Below are 18,037 nucleotides of genomic sequence, written 5' to 3'. Positions count from 1 at the left end.
GGACTCATACACCCAACTTCATAGTCCACATGACCAGAAGTGCTGGGCATTCAGATCAGCGAACACAGGTACCCACATCACCCCTAGTGTTGTTGCATTGAATAGCATGTTAGCATGCCCCTGTAGGCGTACTAACATGCTAAGAAGACGGAATAAGCGCAGGAACTGATGCCCTGGCGATAATCATAATCCTATCATAAAGGATCTTTAGAAATACTTTTTCTAAAGATCTCTTTATCTATACTAGTGTATACAGGGACAGTTAGGCAGGGATTAGCAATATACACCCAGAACTGCTCGTGGTTCTGGGTGCATATTGCACATGACAGGTTCCCTTTAAGTAAATAAGTTAACACTAATAGTACATTTAAATAACATAGGGTGCTTACCTAACACTATTTTGATCACAAAAGCATAAAAGCCATCCCACCGCAACAAGAATTGCCCAATTGGGATGGTCTCATTAGAGCGAATCTGTCAGCAGGTTTTTGTTACCTCATCTGAGATCAGCATGATGTAGGCAAAGAGATTCTGAATCCAATGATGTATCACTTAGATTATTGGCTGCAGCCGTCGTGACACAATCAGAATTTTTCGATGTAGTTACGTAGCAGAGCTGAGAGCTGTCCCCACCCAAACTAGACTCTTTATAGAAATTATACATTGACAGGTGTCAATCAGAGGAGGGGGGGTGTCGATGTGGGGGGGAGGCTTTGTTGTCCAAGGAATGAGAAGTCATGCTGCTTAAAAAACATGGCAAATAAAGATCGGACCTTGACAAAACAGGCATCCTTGAATTCTCTTTTTTAACCCTTGCAGCATGCGGTCTTCAGATTACATAGCAAAAACCTGCTGTCAGATTCCCTTTAAAACCTTACCTTATTTCAGCTAACCTCAATGTGAATAAAGTCAGCGCAGGATAGCGGCTTGACTGTTCAGCTACCTGTGCAAGCGAAGGTATATAGATAAATGCCTAGCTCAGGAAGAGTGGCCATGCCCCTGTTTGTACAAAGTACAAAAAACCAGTACGTTGTAATCATTCCCCAGCACTTTGATTGACAGCTTGCTCTGCACACAAACACTGCACACAGAGACTGCAGAGAAGGCTGTCAGTCAAGGTGCAGGGAAAGCGATAATAGTGCTCACTGTGTAGTGAGCCGTGACTGTAATCTCTGCACCTCCCCAATGACTGGAATCGAGCGGATGGAGGAAGTGTTTATCTTTATTTTCTCCCTTTAGCTGGCCTACCAGTAAGATGGCTAGAGAGGACTTAACCCCTTCACAACCTAGGATGTATATATCGTATACATCCTAGGTGGCCTCCCTCACGTTACCGCAGGCTTGCGGGGCTATCCCGCATTCAATCCTGCACATGTCTGCTGATCTGACCAACAGACATGTGCGGCTATCAAAATAAAAAAAATCAATTAATCTGATCAATACGTGGCGTAGTGAGAAAAAAAAATCCAAACGCCAACAGTTTTTTTGGTCAGTGCAACTTTGCATCAAAATGCCATAACAGGCAATCAAAACATCACATTTACCTAAAAATGTCAGCTCAAGACAACAAAAATAAGCCACCACTGAGCCCCAGATCCCGAAAAATGAGAACACAAAATCACAATTCTTAGGACGGCTTTGCATGTTGCGACATTGCATGTGCGATGTCGATGGGGTCAAATCGAAAGTGACGCACGTCCGGCATCGCAGTCGATATCGCAACGTGTAAAACCTTTTTGATACGATGAACGAGCGCAAAAGCGTCGTTATCGTATCATCGCTGCAGCCTCCGACATTTCCATAATGCCAGTGCAGCGACAGGTGCGATGTTGTTCCTCGCTCCTGCGACAGCACACATCGCTGTGTGTGAAGCCGCAGGAGCGAGGAACTTCACCTTACCTGCCGCCGGCTGCAATGAGAAGGACAGAGGTGGGCGGGATGTTTACATGCTCATCTCCGCCCCTCCACTTCAATTGGCCGCCTGCCGTGTGACGTCGCTGTGACGCTACAAGACCCGCCCCCTTAGGAAGGAGGCGGGTCGCCGGCCAGAGTCTCGTCGCACGGCAGGTATGTGCGTGTAAAGCTGCCGTAGCGATAATAATCACTAGATATTGCACGTGCGACGGGGGCGGGACTATCGCTGCAGCATCGGTAACACATTGTTACCGATGTCACAGCGTGCAAAGCCCGCCTTATTCTTTAATTTAGTTAATTTTTTTTTTTTTTTTTTACAAACTTTTGAATTTTTCTTCACCACTTAGATAAAAGTAAAACAATACATGTTTGGTGTCTATGAACTCGTCCTAATACTAAATAGGATAACTGAAGTGAGCACTAATATATATTCTGAGTGCAAGCCAAAAAATACATAGTACATAAGGATAAGGCTGCACATCAAAGCTAGATAATAGTATAATGCTATAAGCATCCCGAAAAACATTGAAGCATACAATGAAAAATGCCGCTTGCTAACTTGAAAGTGTGAATAATGAAATGCATACCTGCCATGAATATTAGGAAAAAGGAGATATTTAGCAATCGCATTGATGGAAAAGTAAAAAAGAAATGGCTCTTGGAAGAAGGGGAGGTAAAAGCAAAAACGAAAAAAAAAAAAAACGGAAACTCGCGGGGGTGGGGGGGGACGTGAAAGGGTTAAATTACGTGAAGATTATCCCTATGCAAATACATAGCCTTTCTCCAGGTGACGTTTCCCTTTAAATCCACTACATATGAGGCTTTTTATGTGGCTGAGAGTATTTTTTTATTGCATTCAATGGTTTTTAGATTTTTGTCTTTTTTTTATAGTATGGTATGGTTTTATTTCTATCATTTTTCACATAGGTTTCTCTATTGGAAAATGCCAAAAAGCAATTGTTATAATTGCTACAGAATAAAAATAAAATAAAACACCAATAAAAATGTTGGGAAAAATGCTTTAAAAAATATCTGGAATCCTAGTACTGTTGTTATTTTGGTTTTTGGTTTAGCGACTCCATACATTTTGTGTAAAGAGGGGAAAGTCTAGGCTGGTCACTATCACTTATGTATCTCATAGACTTTTTCTTGACTTTTTTTCTGCAGTTTTCTTGTTGTGGAGGAGACCAGTTTACAGACTGGATGGTGAATCCATATCATTCGTGCAACAGTACCGGGCCTCTGTCCTGCGGGGTGCCATATACATGCTGCATAACTGGAACGGTAAGGCCAACAGGTTCTAATGGATTTTATTTTAAAATATATTAATATTGTGTGGAAGAGTATGAGCGACTTTAAAGAAGACCTGTCGTATTTCAGGTTTTCTAAGGGTTATTTTCAGACGTATTCAGATATGATAGAGCATCAAAAACGGGATTTAAAGGTGAAGAATAATAGCGTGACACGTTTAAAGGGATTTTCCTGGAATCTAAAAAAAAAAAAAACTAAGAAAAATTGTAATTAGAAATAATCTCCTAAATACCTTTAATTGGCCAAATCCTCTAATTTTGACTAGTAAATTAATTACTTTAGAATTTAAATGGCTGCCATCTTGTTACATTAATGATAACATGCCCCAGATGGTAATATGTTTAAATGATTGGTGTTTGTGAGCATGTGCAGTAGAAACACCACCCTCCCCCACTCCCACTTCATGTGTAGAAAGAAACTGTATGATCCCAAGGCATACAGTCATGGCCAAAAGTTTTGAGAATGACACCAAAATTATATTTTCACATGATCTGTTGCCCTCTGGTTTTTAATTGTGTTTGTCTGATGTTTACATCACATACAGAAATATAATTGCAATCATATTATGAGACCAAAAGGTTATATTGACAGTTAGAATGAGTTAATGCAGCAAGTCAATATTTGCAGTGTTGACCCTTCTTCTTCAGGACCTCTGCAATTCTCCCTGGCATGCTCTCAATCAACTTCTGGACCAAATCCTGACTGATAGCTGTTGATTCTTGCATAAGCAATGCTTGCATTTTTCCAGAATTTGTTGGTTTTTGTTTGTCCACCCGTCTCTTGATGATTGCCCACAAGTTCTCAATGGGATTAAGATCTGGGGAGTTTCCAGGCCATGGACCCAAAATCTCTATGTTTTGTTCCATGAGCCATTTAGTGATCACCTTTATGGCAAGGTGCTCCATCATGCTGGAAAAGGCATTGTTGGGCGCCAAACTGCTCTTGGACAGTTGGGAGAAGTTGCTCTTGGAGGACTTTCTGGTACCATTCTCTATTCATGGCTGTGTTTTTAGGCAAGACTGTGAGTGAGCCGATTCCCTTGGCTGAGAAGCAACCCCACACATGAATCGTTTCAGGATGCTTAACAGTTGGCATGAGACAAGACTGGTGGTAGCGCTCACCTCTTCTTCTCCTAATAAGCTGTTTTCCAGATGTCCCAAACAATCGAAAAGGGGATTCATCTGAGAAAATGACTTTAACCCAATCCTCAGCAGTCCACTCCCTGTACCTTTTGCAGAATATCAGTCGGTCCCTGATGTTTTTTCTGGAGAGAAGTGGCTTCTTTGATGCCCTCCTTGAAACCAGGCCTTGCTCAAAGAGTCTCCGCCTCACAGTGCGTGCAGAAGCACTCACACCAGCCTGCTGCCATTGCTGAGCTAGCTCGGCACTGCTGGTAGTCCGATCCCGCAGCTGAAACAGTTTTAAGATACGGTCCTGGCGTTTGCTGGTCATTCTTGGTCGCCCAGGAGCCTTTTTGGCAACAATGGAAGCTCTCTCCTTGAAGTTCTTGATGATGCGATAGATTGTTGACTGAGGTGCAATCTTTGTAGCTGCGATACTCTTCCCTGTTAGGCCATTTTTGTGCACAGCAATGATGGCTGCACGTGTTTCTTTAGAGATAACCATGGTTAACTGAAGAGAAACAATGAGACCAAGCACCAGCCTCCTTTTAAAGTGTCCAGTGGTGTCATTCTTACTTAATCATGACTGATTGATCGCCAGCCCTGTCCTCATCAACACCCACACCTGTGTTAATGGAACAATCACTAAAACAATGTTAGCTGCTCCTTTTAAGGCAGGAATGCAATGATGTTGAAATGTGTTTTGGGGGTTAAAGTTCATTTTCTTAGCCAATATTGACTTTGCAAGTAATTGCTGTTAAGCTGATCACTCTTTATCACATTCTGGAGTATATGCAAATTGACATTAGAAAAACTTAATCAGTAGACTTTGTAAAAATTAATATTTGTAGCATTCTCAAAACTTTTGGCCATGACTGTAGTCTGGAGATGCCAAGGGAGCTGAGGTAAGAAGATGCTGTTCACACTGTTGTCCTCCCTGTGTATCTAATCTAATATTAGCGATACTAGGGGTGCTGAGGTAAGAAGAGACTGCTCATACTACTGTCCACCCTATGTAATCTAATACTGGTAATAGTAGGGGTACTGAGGATAGAAAATATTGTCCTTTCTGTCTTATTTAATCTAATACTGAAGATACTAGGGGTGCTGAGATAAGAAGGGACATCTCACACTGCTGTCCGCCCTGCCTGTTTGATCCTATACTGGAAATACCAAGGGTGCTGAGGTAAAAAGAGGCTGCTCATACTCCTGTCCTTCATGTCTATCTGATCTAACACTGGAGATACAAGGGGTGCTGAGCTAAGAAGAGACTGCTAACTCTGCTGTACATCGTGCCTGTCTGATCTAATACTGGAGAAAACCAGGGGGGCTAAGGTATAAATAGACTGGTCATACTGCTGTCTTCTATGTATATCTGATCTAATACTGGTGATACTAGCGGTGCTCATGTAAGAAGAGACTTCTAACTCTGCTATCCACCCTGTCTAATCTACTAGTGGAGATATCAGGGGTGTGAGGTAAGAGGCTGTTCATACTGCTGTCTGCATGTCTATTTGATCTAATACTAGACATATCAAAGGTGTTTAGGTGAGAAGAGGCTGCTCATCTGCTCTTACTGCTGTCCTTCATGTCTGTCTGATCTAATACTGGAGATACTAGGGGTGTGAGATAAGAAGAAGCTGCTCACTCTGTTGTCTACAGTCCTTTTATGCTTTTATAATAACAGTGTATGACAGGTTTCTATCAGTGTAAAAAGTCAGGTGACAGTTTAATTCTTTAGTGCAGGGGTGCACTGCTTTTTTTTTGGTCCAAGGGCCACATTGTCATAGTGAATCAATCACCAGTGCAGCCAAAATTTAAAGGGCTACTTATATTAATACATCAGAAGAACTAAGTTTTGAGTATTTATGGAGGATTTGGACAGTTTCTGCTCAGTTTCTGCAAACAAAACCCAAACAAATCAGTGTGAACGCACCTAACATGCACTGCGGTTTTTGGAGCGGAAACTCAACTAAATCCTCTTTATAATCTCAAAACTAAGTTTTGATGATTTTTGAGTCTTAACATGAAGGATGTTATGGATTGCGACATGATCAGAGCCACCGTCAGTGTGGCGCCCCTGACCTGGTCAGGCACCACTGAGTACTGCACCCATGCTGGGGACAGTACAATACAGGTAATCCAGAAGGCTGACCGAGGTGTGACTACACAGGCGCATAGTGATCAGGTCTCACACATGTACCTTTGAGAGGACCCCTGGGGATCCCAGGAGGGGGCAAAGCCTTCACCTCCACTTGAGGAGTGGAGGGGGCGAAGCCTCCATCTCCACTCAAGGGGTGTGGTAGAGAGCCTGGTTGCTAGGTGGCGTAGGCAAGAACAGGAGAGGAGGAGCAGTGAGCCGGTTTAGTGTGCAGTCCAGGGAGAGCAGACGTGAGGAGCAGACCCCTGGGGCTGTGACAGTCTAACAGCGTCCGCGCAGTGACTACCGACGGGGGAGAACGGTCACCTAGTAGTGCTACCCGAAATCCATCTTCAGCTAAAGAGAGAGCAACGGAGTGGGAAGTAAGGAGACTGCTAGGGAGTTACCAGGCCCAAACGGGTAGCAGGTCCCAGTGCAGGGATAGATCCACCTTTCCTTGCCAAACCTGCATGAGGGGGCACTTCATACCCCCAAGACCACACTACAGAGTCCGCAGCCACGTCGCCACAGTTAGGGCCCATAGTTCACAGGAGGCAAGCAGCCGGAGTGTCCTGGTCCAGGCTACAAGCAAACGGGCCAAAACGAAGGGGAGAGAGGCTTCAGCAACTTCCCTGGGTGACCCCCATAGGGACTAAAAGTCGGGGTTACCCCAAAACGCAAAGGGCTAAGGAAGGCGAGTCGGTAGTCACCCTCATCAGTCAGCCTGAAGGACACCTGGTTCCAGCCTGGTTCATCCCAGCTACGCCCGGGTTACTCACTCTGCCACCTTCTGTGAGTAAAACCCCTGAAAGACCTTCTGCTTGTGTGGAGTTATTCTGCGCCTTGTGGTTCTACACAGGGCCCTGGGGCTTGCCTCACTCTCAGGAGGCTATTACAACTGACTGCACCCACCATCAGCCCCAGGCGTCCCTCAATCTGCAGTGGCGGTCCCCACTGACCGCAATTCTGGGAGTGGCGTCACGACAATCCTAGATAGAAGATTTCCTACCTGTGACAGGATCCAGCTGCGTGGAGTCCCTAAAGGTAATGCACCGACACAACACTGGAGGGGCTTCACATCAGCACAAGAATACACCACCAAGCTTAGTACAGTCGTCAACTGCAGTTCCAGGTCAGCCCCACATACACTTGTATCACATGAACGTACAACTCCCAGTATGTCTATAACAATGGTAAGGAGGTACTGGGAGTTGTTGTTATCAGTTATTAGACTGCAAACCATACAGGAACCACAGTACTGATCAGACGTAGTCACTATAACAAATAACCATTTATGTCCAGGTACCTTTTTGATGACATCTCTGATTGGAGTCATTGCCATCTCTTTTGTCACCAACGCCATGTGACCATTGATGGCTTTTCATATTCACAACTTGTCTCTGCTGATTTTCATCTTCTGCAGTATATCCCGACCTGGTGCCCTTAAAAATAAAAATATTATTATACTGTCCCATAAATATCTGCCATGCTGTGCCCTTAAATAAATAAATGGCCCTCACTGTGCTTCCTGCACAAAATATCCCCACCGCACTGAACCTCTCCATAATATCCCCCACACCCTGCTACGCTCCATTATAGTTCTCAACACCTTGCACTACTTTATAATCTGCACCACACCCTGCACCGCTCAATAATATCCTCCTCACCTCTCCATAATGTTCCCCCACAGCCTGCACCACTCTATAATGTCTCCTGCACCGTCACCATTCCATAATGTCCCCCACACCTCTCCATAATGTCCCTCTCACCCTGCAGTGCTCCATAATGTTCCCCATCATCGCTCCATTACGTTCCCCCTCATCCCGCATCGCTCCATAATGTCCCCCCTCACCTCATACTGCTCCATAATGTTCCCTCACACCCCGCACTGCTCCATAATCTTCCCTGCATCCTGCACCACTTTATAATATACCCGGCACCACTCCATATGCCCCACATTGCCCTTCTGCATACTGTTCTATCTTCGCAATTCTCCCACTGTGCCCCATAAGGAGTCCTCATTGTAAACCAACCTTCCTCCTATGATAGTTTGTATGTCTGTCTTGACCTTGAGTGCATACTATTTACAGGCACGTCCTGTGCAGTGCGGCGCCAATGATAGCAGCAGTGTGATGAGGTTGCAGCGTAATTACCTCATCACACTGCTGCACACCAAGGTGGGGGATGACACAGGCTCCTCCTAAGCACCAGGGCTCAAGTATTCAACTGCATTTGCGTCTGAAAGATGTGAATATTGCTGAACATAAGAAGATGAGAATGAATCCTAGCGATTCTCCGTGGGCCTCACATCCTTCAGCGGGCCGTGTGTTGTTCAGGCCTGCTTTAGTTATAACATCCCTAGATAAAATAACTGTTATTGCTAATTAAAAGTATTAAAGAATGTATTTATAGCGACATTTCCTTTAGTTATTTATTTTCTATTCCCAGATAATCCTTTTAAAGAGCAAAGGAAATATTTAACGCTCCATGATGAACTATAACGTCATGGCGCTTGTCAGGGACTTTGAAGCGGGGCTCAGAGTCAGGGATGGGATTAAAAAGGTGTTTTCAAGTGGAAGTACAATGTGAAGAGCAATAGGCACCAAAACATAACCTAACAGCAAAGTGTTTACCATATTTATGATGTTGCTTTAGGTTTCATCAATTCCATATTTATGTTAAAAAATTTGACACAATGGCGCTGATTTACTATTTATACATTATACTGGTATTATCTGTGTCATGATGGTTCTAACCATGGATAGATTAAGGGCGGCTTTGCACGTTGCGACATCGCACGTGCGATGTCGGTGGGGTCAAATCGAAAGTGACGCACATCCGGCGTCACTTTCGACATCGTACTGTGTAAATGCTAGATGATACGATGAACGAGCACAAAAACGTCGTTATCGTATTATCGTTGCATTCACCGACATTTCCATAATGCCGGTGCCGCGACAGGTACGATGTTGTTCCTCGTTCCTGCGGCAGCACACATCGCTGTGTATGAAGCCGCAGGAGCGAGGAACATCTCCTTACCTGCCGCCGGCGGCTATACGGAAGGAAAGAGGTGGGCGGGATGATTACATCCTGCTCATCTCCGCCCCTCCGCCGCTATTGGCCGCCTGCTGTGTGACGTCGCTATGACGCCGCACGACCCTCCCCCTTAGGAAGGAGGCGGGTCGCAGGGCAGGTGAGTGCCCGTCATATCGTACCTGTGACGGGGGCGGGAACTTTCGCGTGCGACATCGCAGCATCGGCTTGCGATGTCGCAACGTGCAAAGCCCGCCTTAGTATTGTGATGTAAGGTATGATATAAATTCGACGCATCAGAATTTGCCCTTAATATTACTTACCTGTTTTAGTTTAAACAAAATTGGTGCAAAAAAATATAGAGCCCACTTTTTGTGCCTGTATTTAACTTAAAGCCCTTCGCGACCAAGGACGTATATACTGGCCACCATCAGTGAGCTCTTATATACAGCATTCTAGAATACTGTATATAAGAGCCCAGGTCACTCTGTATAACGTAAAAAACACCTTTATAATACTCATCCAGGGGGCGGGCGGTCCAGTACAATGGTTTTGGTCCAGCGGCTCCTCCATCTTGCGTGATTGCTGTCCTCCTTCCCAGCCCCATGTGCATGACGCATTCTACGTCATCCACACTTTGATCTGCTCTGCTGCGCGCAGAGCAAAGTACTGTAATGCGCAGGCACAAGGAAAGGTCAAAGACCCTCCGTGCATGCTCACTACTGTACTTTGATCTGCCCTCAGCCGGGAAGATCAAAGTGCGCATGCTCAGGAGTGCAATGGAGGCCTCTGTGTGACTGATGCAAGACGCATCATGCACACGGGGTTGGGCAGGAGGATGGCATTCGCACAAGATGGAGGAGGCGCCAGACCAAGAGCAGCTCTACCGATCGGACCGGACTCCCCGCTAGGTGAGTATAAAAACGAGATTTTTTTTTTATGTTATACACAGCGGCCTGGGCTCTTATACACAGTATTCTGGAATGCTGTGTATAAGGGCTCACTGGTGGTGGTCGCAGCTCATAAGGGAAAAACCTGGTGACAGTAAAAGTGAGGTTTTTCGTCTTTTTATAGGAGAATATCTACTTGTGCGTAAGTATTGTTGACATATTATCTACGTGGGGAAAAAAGTTCTGAAATTTGTCAAAAAAATTGAATTGCGCTTTTGTTGCTATTTTCTGAGACCCATAGCATTCTATATATCGCCAAAAAGATTGACGGCACTCACCAAACTGAAATGTGAACGTAACTGATGCATAACTGAACATGACATAAAATTACAAAAAAAAGACAGTTTGCACTCTGATATTGCTAAAGTATGGAAACCATGAAGGTGTGAACATGGACCTGCATTACTGCTAAGGGAAATCTAAGAAAAATTAGATATTTAGCATATATAAATGGCCATTTGTATATTTGCCCAGTTGCCACATCACGGCATATCTCGTATACTGGGTACCTACTCTATATTGCAGCCTCTCTCTGGGTTAAAAAAGTCCTGTGTATGGGCAAGTAGGAACTTGCTATATAGGATAAGATTACCTGTGGCTAGTGGGGGAGGGGTGCATGGTCAGAAGGTATGACCTTCTTAATATAAAAAGACTGACGGCACTGACCAAACTGACGTGTGAACAGGTGCATAATTGAACATGACATAAAATACAAAAAAAGACAGTTTTCACTCTGAAATGCTAAAGTCTGAAAACTATGAATGTGTGAATATAGACCTGCATTACTGCTATGGGAAATCTAAGAAAAAGGAGATATTTAGCATATAGAAACGTCCATTTATATATCTGCCAGTTTCTATATGCTAAATATCTCATTTTTCTTAGATTTCCCTTAGCAGTAATGCAGGTCTATATTCACACATTCATAGTTTTTATAATTTAGCATAGTACAAACTGTCTTTTTTTGTATTCTATATATCACGTCACGGGGCCGCACATGGCGGCGGGGAACAGCTTGATCACCGCCAGAGCTCATTAGATTGCGCTGTCAGAGTTTGACAGCACAATCTAGTTAACAGGCGCAGGTGGATCGAAGATCCATCCGCGCCCGTTAGGCTGCTTTCACACTACGTTTTTTTAAGATGCGTCATGAACGTTTTTTTAACGCAAAAACGGATCCAGTGCAAATGCGTTTTCATTTCAATGCATTTGCAATGGACTCGCGTCAACATACGTTTACATGCGTTTGCGTGCGTTATAGTGAGGATCCAGCAACTTGCAGTTTTTTAACTTTTTTCAAAAACGCTACTTGTAGCGTTATTGAGCTGCGTCCAAATACTGCAAATCGCTGGATCCTGACTAAACAGCACGCAAACGCATGTGAACGCTCGCATGCTGAAAGACAGGATCCTGCTTGCTCTACTGAACATGCCCAGAAACCAGTCTCGGGTGATCAGTCCCTCTCTCCCCCTTCTCTCTCCCCCTCCCTCTCCCCCTCCCTCTCTCCTCTCTCTCTCCTCTCTCCTCTCTCTCTCTCCCCCGCCTGAGAGCAGCGGACGCTCGTAACCAAGGTAAATATCGGGTAACCAAGCAAAGCGCTTCTTAGTTATCTGATGTTTACCTTGGTTACGTGTGCAGGTAGCCGGCTCCTAGCAGCTGCGGACGCTCGTAACCAAGGTAAATATTGGGTATTCAAGCAAAGAACTTCACTTAGTTACCCGATATTTACCTTGGTTACAGCTTCCCGCAGCTGTCAGATGCCGGCTCCCAGTCTCATGATCAGTTCCCCTCACTCCCGATCACATGACTCCAATGCCCGCCCATAAACTTCAAGTGACAGGATCCTTAAAAATAACACATGCGTTTTTCTCTGCAAAAACAGGATCCGCTTTTGCAGCAAAAAAACTTTCATGACGCATGCTAAAAAAATGTAGTATGAAAGCAGCCTTAGCTGCACATGTCGAGTCTGCATTAAAGGGACAAAAATGACCTTGGACATATAGGTATGTCCATGGTCGTAAAGAGGTTAAAGTACATATAACACAAAAACCTGATTTAAATTATAATTAATTTCCTGATGATAGCTTCCTTTAAAGCAATTCTCTATGGTCCATATATCTCATTCACTTATTTGTAAGCTCGATGCTACTGGTGAAAATGAATAAATAATTTCACGTGCTCACTCCACATTAATAAATATCATTGGGGACACATTGTCACAAATGTCATATCTGATCAGACATTGACATAAGCATCTGGGGGAATGTTTGGATTTATTACAGGCTTTTTATAGCAAAGTTGAAAAGACAATCCTGTCTCTTTGGACCTACGATCACCTTTTCTATGTTGATATAGTGAGATAGCGGCCTATTTGTTTGCATGATCTGGGTTGAAAATAATTTCACTGAACAGATGTTAATGTGATTATATCCTTGGATCGATCACACCATTTAGTGGGATTGTATGAAAAGCCATCATCTCATGAGTAAGTCTACTTCTCCATAGATCTAACTATAGAGGCATGAATCACAGTTCATTGATATTTACAGTGAATGCCCGAAGGAAAGGTCATCCAACATAAGTCAAGGTCATCGATACATTAACGTCTGGTTAGAATACTTGTGCAATCCACTGTTTTATGTCTACGGTGTCAGTAATAAGTTGGTACAGTACCCTTGCCACCTTTGAGACTCCTACAAATGTTCTGTCCGCACCTACAATCAATAGATCTATCACATTACACGGCAAAGCCAAAGTTCATATGACTCATCTCCAACTTTTGGCATAATGAATTCCCGCCATCTAGAAATATCAATGTGATTCTGCATGAATGTTTTAATAATCAGTAAATATATTATCAGATTATGGGGAAAAAATGGGCAATAGCTGCCCCTCCCGGACGCCCAAACCCACCATCCGGACCTCATGAAAAGAATTTATTAGAGTTTCATGTCTGAAACGGATACATCAAAATCTTATCTCATTTCAATAATCAGCGGAGTGTGACCGGCAGAGAACAAACTCATCTGCTTACACGACTAATGAAAAAAAATCTTTTCTCACATTTAATAAATTTGTGTGCTCCAGGTATAATGCTGGATGGGAAACTGGATATAGACGATCCTGGTATACATCAAACGCTGACTTCTTATCGGGATCTTGAAATAATGAGCACTTTAAAAATGCATTAAACTGTCTGAGTCGGAAATTAACTGCTGCGAGCTTAGAGATATATAGAGATGTGTCTGTAAACAGTTCTCCGCACTCCTTTGTTGGACGTATAATGCACAAATTTAGACTGAATCACAGAACTCTCTGCGTAATTAGCTTTTTTTTTACATCAGACAGACCGTTTGGTGTTACTCAAAATGAGAGATTTTGCCACACCATCTATACATTATCATTGTACACATTTTAGATTACAAATTGTAAGTCTGGAGCCAAATAGTGGCAAGCAAAAGGGTAACAATGTTTTGGACTTTTGACTTTAAGGCTCCATTTCTCATCATCCGACTACCTTCCTTTTATAGACCATCATCTTACCTATCTCGTACGTAAATTTGACTGAAAACTATTTAGCACCTGATTAGTTGTGCAGATTCATGTCATGTCACTGCATTGTTACTGTTTTTAAATTTGTATTATTGTATTAGTATTTTGTAAATCCACCTTTGGCTTCAATACTGCCTGAATTCTTCTGGATATACTCTCGATCAGATTCAAGCATGTCTTTACCGAAATCTGGTTTTAGGTCTCTTCTATACGTTCCCAATGTTTGTCCATAATGGTCGACTCACTTGGGTATGTATACAGTTTTTTCTTCAACTCTAGCCACAAGTGTTCGATTGGGTTGAGCTCTAAAGACTGTGGTGGCCAACCTAGCACCTCTACTTCATTGTCAATTAACCATTTTTTGCCAATCTTTATATATACTTTGATCCTGGTCAAGTATCCAACGCCTTTGGCTGTGAAACAATCCCATATCAACAGGCTTCCTCCACCTAACTTCAAAGTTGCTTCAATTTCTCGATCCGTTCTTTTCCCCTTGTTTCTTCCAGACCTATTTGCACCCATCGGATCCTAGTCTACTGACTTTCGTCTCATCGCTCCAAATCACCCGTATCCTATCTTCTACTGTCCACTTTTCTTACTTCTTTGCAAACTTGATCCAACCCTTCTTATAACATTATTGATTCCAGATATATATATATATATTGATTCCAAATATTCCAGATTTGGGTAACATGCTTTCATGGACGTCTGTGATCTCACTATTACGAAGCATATGAGCCACCTCCACTGCTATGTTTGTCAAATATACCAGATAGACTTTGTGATGAGCCGACTTGTTGACTCCGATATTTTGCCTAGACGTCCTCCTCTTGGCTTTTGGAAGTATGGGCAGACTTAATTTTGTGTTGTTCCAACTATGATGGCACTCACATGATGCAGTTCCGCAATTCTCTTAGCCAATAGATGGCTATCAAGGAGCTGGATGATTCTTTTTCTCTTTTCAATACACAGTGGCGTCATGTTAGGGTTAGGCCGCAGAGATGTTAGGTTCAGAATGGACACATCTGTTGGTACCTGACTGAAACATCACCTTGACTCAAGCAGCAATTTTTGATGATCTTCTTGATGTTGTGCACTACAAAATTATTTTATTTGTTTGTCTCAGTAATTAATTTGTAAACTTGCCTGACGAAGGAGCCTTTATACTCTGAAAACCTGCAAGTTTATATTTTCTGGTTAACAATAAATGTATCACTCCTAGAATATTTTTGTTGTTTTTGGGCATAAAAGTATTTACATTGATGATCTGTCTCGGAATACAAACAATCCTTAGTGGACACAAGATTCCTCCTGGGGCATCATAACAAAGTTTAAACCAGTGCCCACTTTTACTGGTGGACTGGAGGCTTTTGACCTTGTTTGCCCATATCTCCTTTCCACGCGGGCTTGTTAGACTCTGCACAAGATTTCACCACCTTTTTAAATTATTTATACACTCAATCTGGTCTGGGCATCCACTTTCCAGTGGCCAAACAACAACTACTTGGTCTGCCTCTAGGGTACATACATATTCCCTCTTAGAGAAGCTTCCAATTTGATGGTTGCAGAGTTGACAGAGAAATACATACCAAAAACATTCAATATTTTATGACTACACCATACATCTGAAGGTAATCTAGAAGCAGGAAAAGAGACTCCCACCTCAACCACCATGACTTTCTCTGTAATCAACTTCTTTATATCTCCCGTAATTGAACCTTTAATACAGCTGATTATAAAGTACAACAAGGCTGGTTGGTGGGGGCAAGGAAGATACTTAATGGTTGATATGTGCCTTGATTTGAACATATACTTTTCTAGCCTAGATATACTTAATGTTTAGTTTTGTTTATAGGGGTTGTCCACTACTTGTCTTCCCTTGTTTGCCCTGTAAAAATAAATAAGCTTATACTCACGTCCAGTGTGGCTGGGATTCCACCGATGTCTGAAGTCGTGTTCCTGAGGCCCACGGACATTGTTATGAAACGCGAGCCTTGTGACCAATCAGTGCCCGGCCTCTGTCTCCATGTCTTTTGACTTTTCAGCAGGAAGTCAACACAGCCCTCACACCCTGCTCAAATGTCCAAAGATGGGGAGATAGATGCCGGATGCTGATTGGTTGTGGGGCCAGCATGTCATAACAATGTCACGTGGGCCCTAGGTAAGCTACTTCAGACATCTCTGGAACCGTGACCGCACCGGAGGTCACTATAGGCTTATTTCTTTTTACGGGCATGAACAAGGAGAATGAGTAGGGGTTATCCAAGTAGTGGACATTCTCTTTAAGGACTTAGGGATTTTATTTTTTGGAGTTGCAAGGTCAACTCTTTATTACAAAAGTATTATATGTAGCATATTTGCTCTTCTCCAAATGATCATTGGGACACCATTAGGCTATGTGCGCACGCTGCGGTTTTTTTACGCTGCGTTTTTGTGCATTTTTGGCCGCTAAAAACGCACAAACGCATAAAAACTCATCCACGGCAAAAACGCAGTGGTAAAAACGCATGCTTTTTTTGCGGCGTTTTGCTGCATTTTTGATCTCTGCGTTTTTCTGCGTTTTTCCAATGCATTGCATGGGGGGAAAACGCAGGAAAGAATTGACATGTCCATTTTTTAAGCTCAAAGACGCAGCTTAAAAAAAAAGTTGTGTGCTGACAGCAAAAATGAAAACTCATAGACTTTGCTGGGGAAGCAAAGTCATGCAGTTTTGAGCCCAAAAACGCACCCGAAAAATGCTCAAAAACACCGCAAAAAACGCACTGTGCGCACATAGCCAAGGTGAGACCACAAATTGTAGCCAAAAACTTTACCACATCAATGGCCAATAATTTCACTATTGTGCAACCATACGCCCGCCATGGGAAAGTAAAATGTTGGCCGCACTTCCAGGTTCAGACCTGGAGATCAAGATACGGATGCTACAAAATCATGGCCTCATTGGCAATGTCACCGACTGAAATGTGAACAATTTTATCATTATGGTTATTAGACTGAATAATGATACAAGTGGTAAAATGTAAGTGAGATTATCACTCAAGTAAGAAAAGCAATCTCCAAGTGACTGCACTAAATAGCAGGTGTGAACACCCCTATAGATTGTCAAAGAGCAATGTTCACATTATGTCAGCAGTTGACACCTTTCAATAGACGGCTTCCAAACATTGAAAAAAAAACATAGAATGGAGCTTTTCAGTGGCGTAAAATTGCTTTTGGCTGTTTCCTTCCACATTTCTGCAATTTGAAGAGTGCCAGAATTTCTGTGAACAATGTGTCTCTAATTTACATGAAAATGCAACTGTTCACTGCTTTCCTAAGGAACAATGTTGTCATGTTCACTTTCCATCTAAAGCATGTTGATTTTTTTCATCATTTTATCAAACGATGACCATTTATCACATTTTTCTTTTTGTATATATTTAAGTATTGTTTTGTGTTTTTTTTACCTAAAATCAAGAATACAGAAAATAACCTACAGTGGGGAAAATAAGTATTTAATTCACTGCCGGTTTTGCAAGTTTTCCCACCTACAAAGAATGGAGAGGTCTGTAGTTTTTATCGTAGGTACACTTCAGCTGTGACAGACAGACAGAATCCAAAACAAATTCAGAAAATCACATTGTATAATTTTTAAATAATTAATTTGCATTTTATTGCGTGAAATAAGTATTTGATACAATAGAAAAACAAAACTTAATATTTGGTACAGAAACCTGTTTGCAGTTACAGAGGTCAGACGTTTCTTGTAGTTCTTGACCATATTTGCAGACACTGCAGCAGGGATTTTGGTGACTCCTCCATACAGATCTTCTCCAGATCTTTCAGGTTTCGGGGCTGTTGCTGGGCAACATTGCGTTTCAGCTCCCTCCAAAGATTTTCTATTGGGCTCAGGTCTGGAGAGTCGCTAGGCCACTCCATGACCTTGAAATGCTTCTTACGGAGCCGCTCCTTTGTTGCCCTGGCTGCATGTTTCAGGTCATTGTCATGATGGAAGAGCCAGCCACTACTCATCTTCA

General features: G+C 42.8%; 1 protein-coding gene across 3 annotated transcripts in view; it reads left to right on the top strand.

Annotated features, from left to right (window-relative positions):
* Nucleotides 1–18,037, top strand: part of LOC142304100 (tetraspanin-15-like) — a 262,757-nt gene that overhangs the window by 193,278 nt on the left and 51,442 nt on the right. For all 3 annotated transcript variants that reach the window (XM_075346136.1, XM_075346135.1, XM_075346134.1), the window contains one exon: nt 3,082–3,198. In XM_075346136.1, coding sequence (XP_075202251.1) covers nt 3,082–3,198 — 117 coding nt within the window. The remainder of the gene's footprint in view (nt 1–3,081; nt 3,199–18,037) is intronic.

The sequence above is a fragment of the Anomaloglossus baeobatrachus genome, chromosome 4 (genome assembly GCF_048569485.1).
Source record: "Anomaloglossus baeobatrachus isolate aAnoBae1 chromosome 4, aAnoBae1.hap1, whole genome shotgun sequence".
Lineage (NCBI taxonomy): Eukaryota > Metazoa > Chordata > Amphibia > Anura > Aromobatidae > Anomaloglossus > Anomaloglossus baeobatrachus.
Note: the sequence above shows the minus strand (reverse complement) of the source record. Positions and strands in the feature narration are given on the sequence as shown.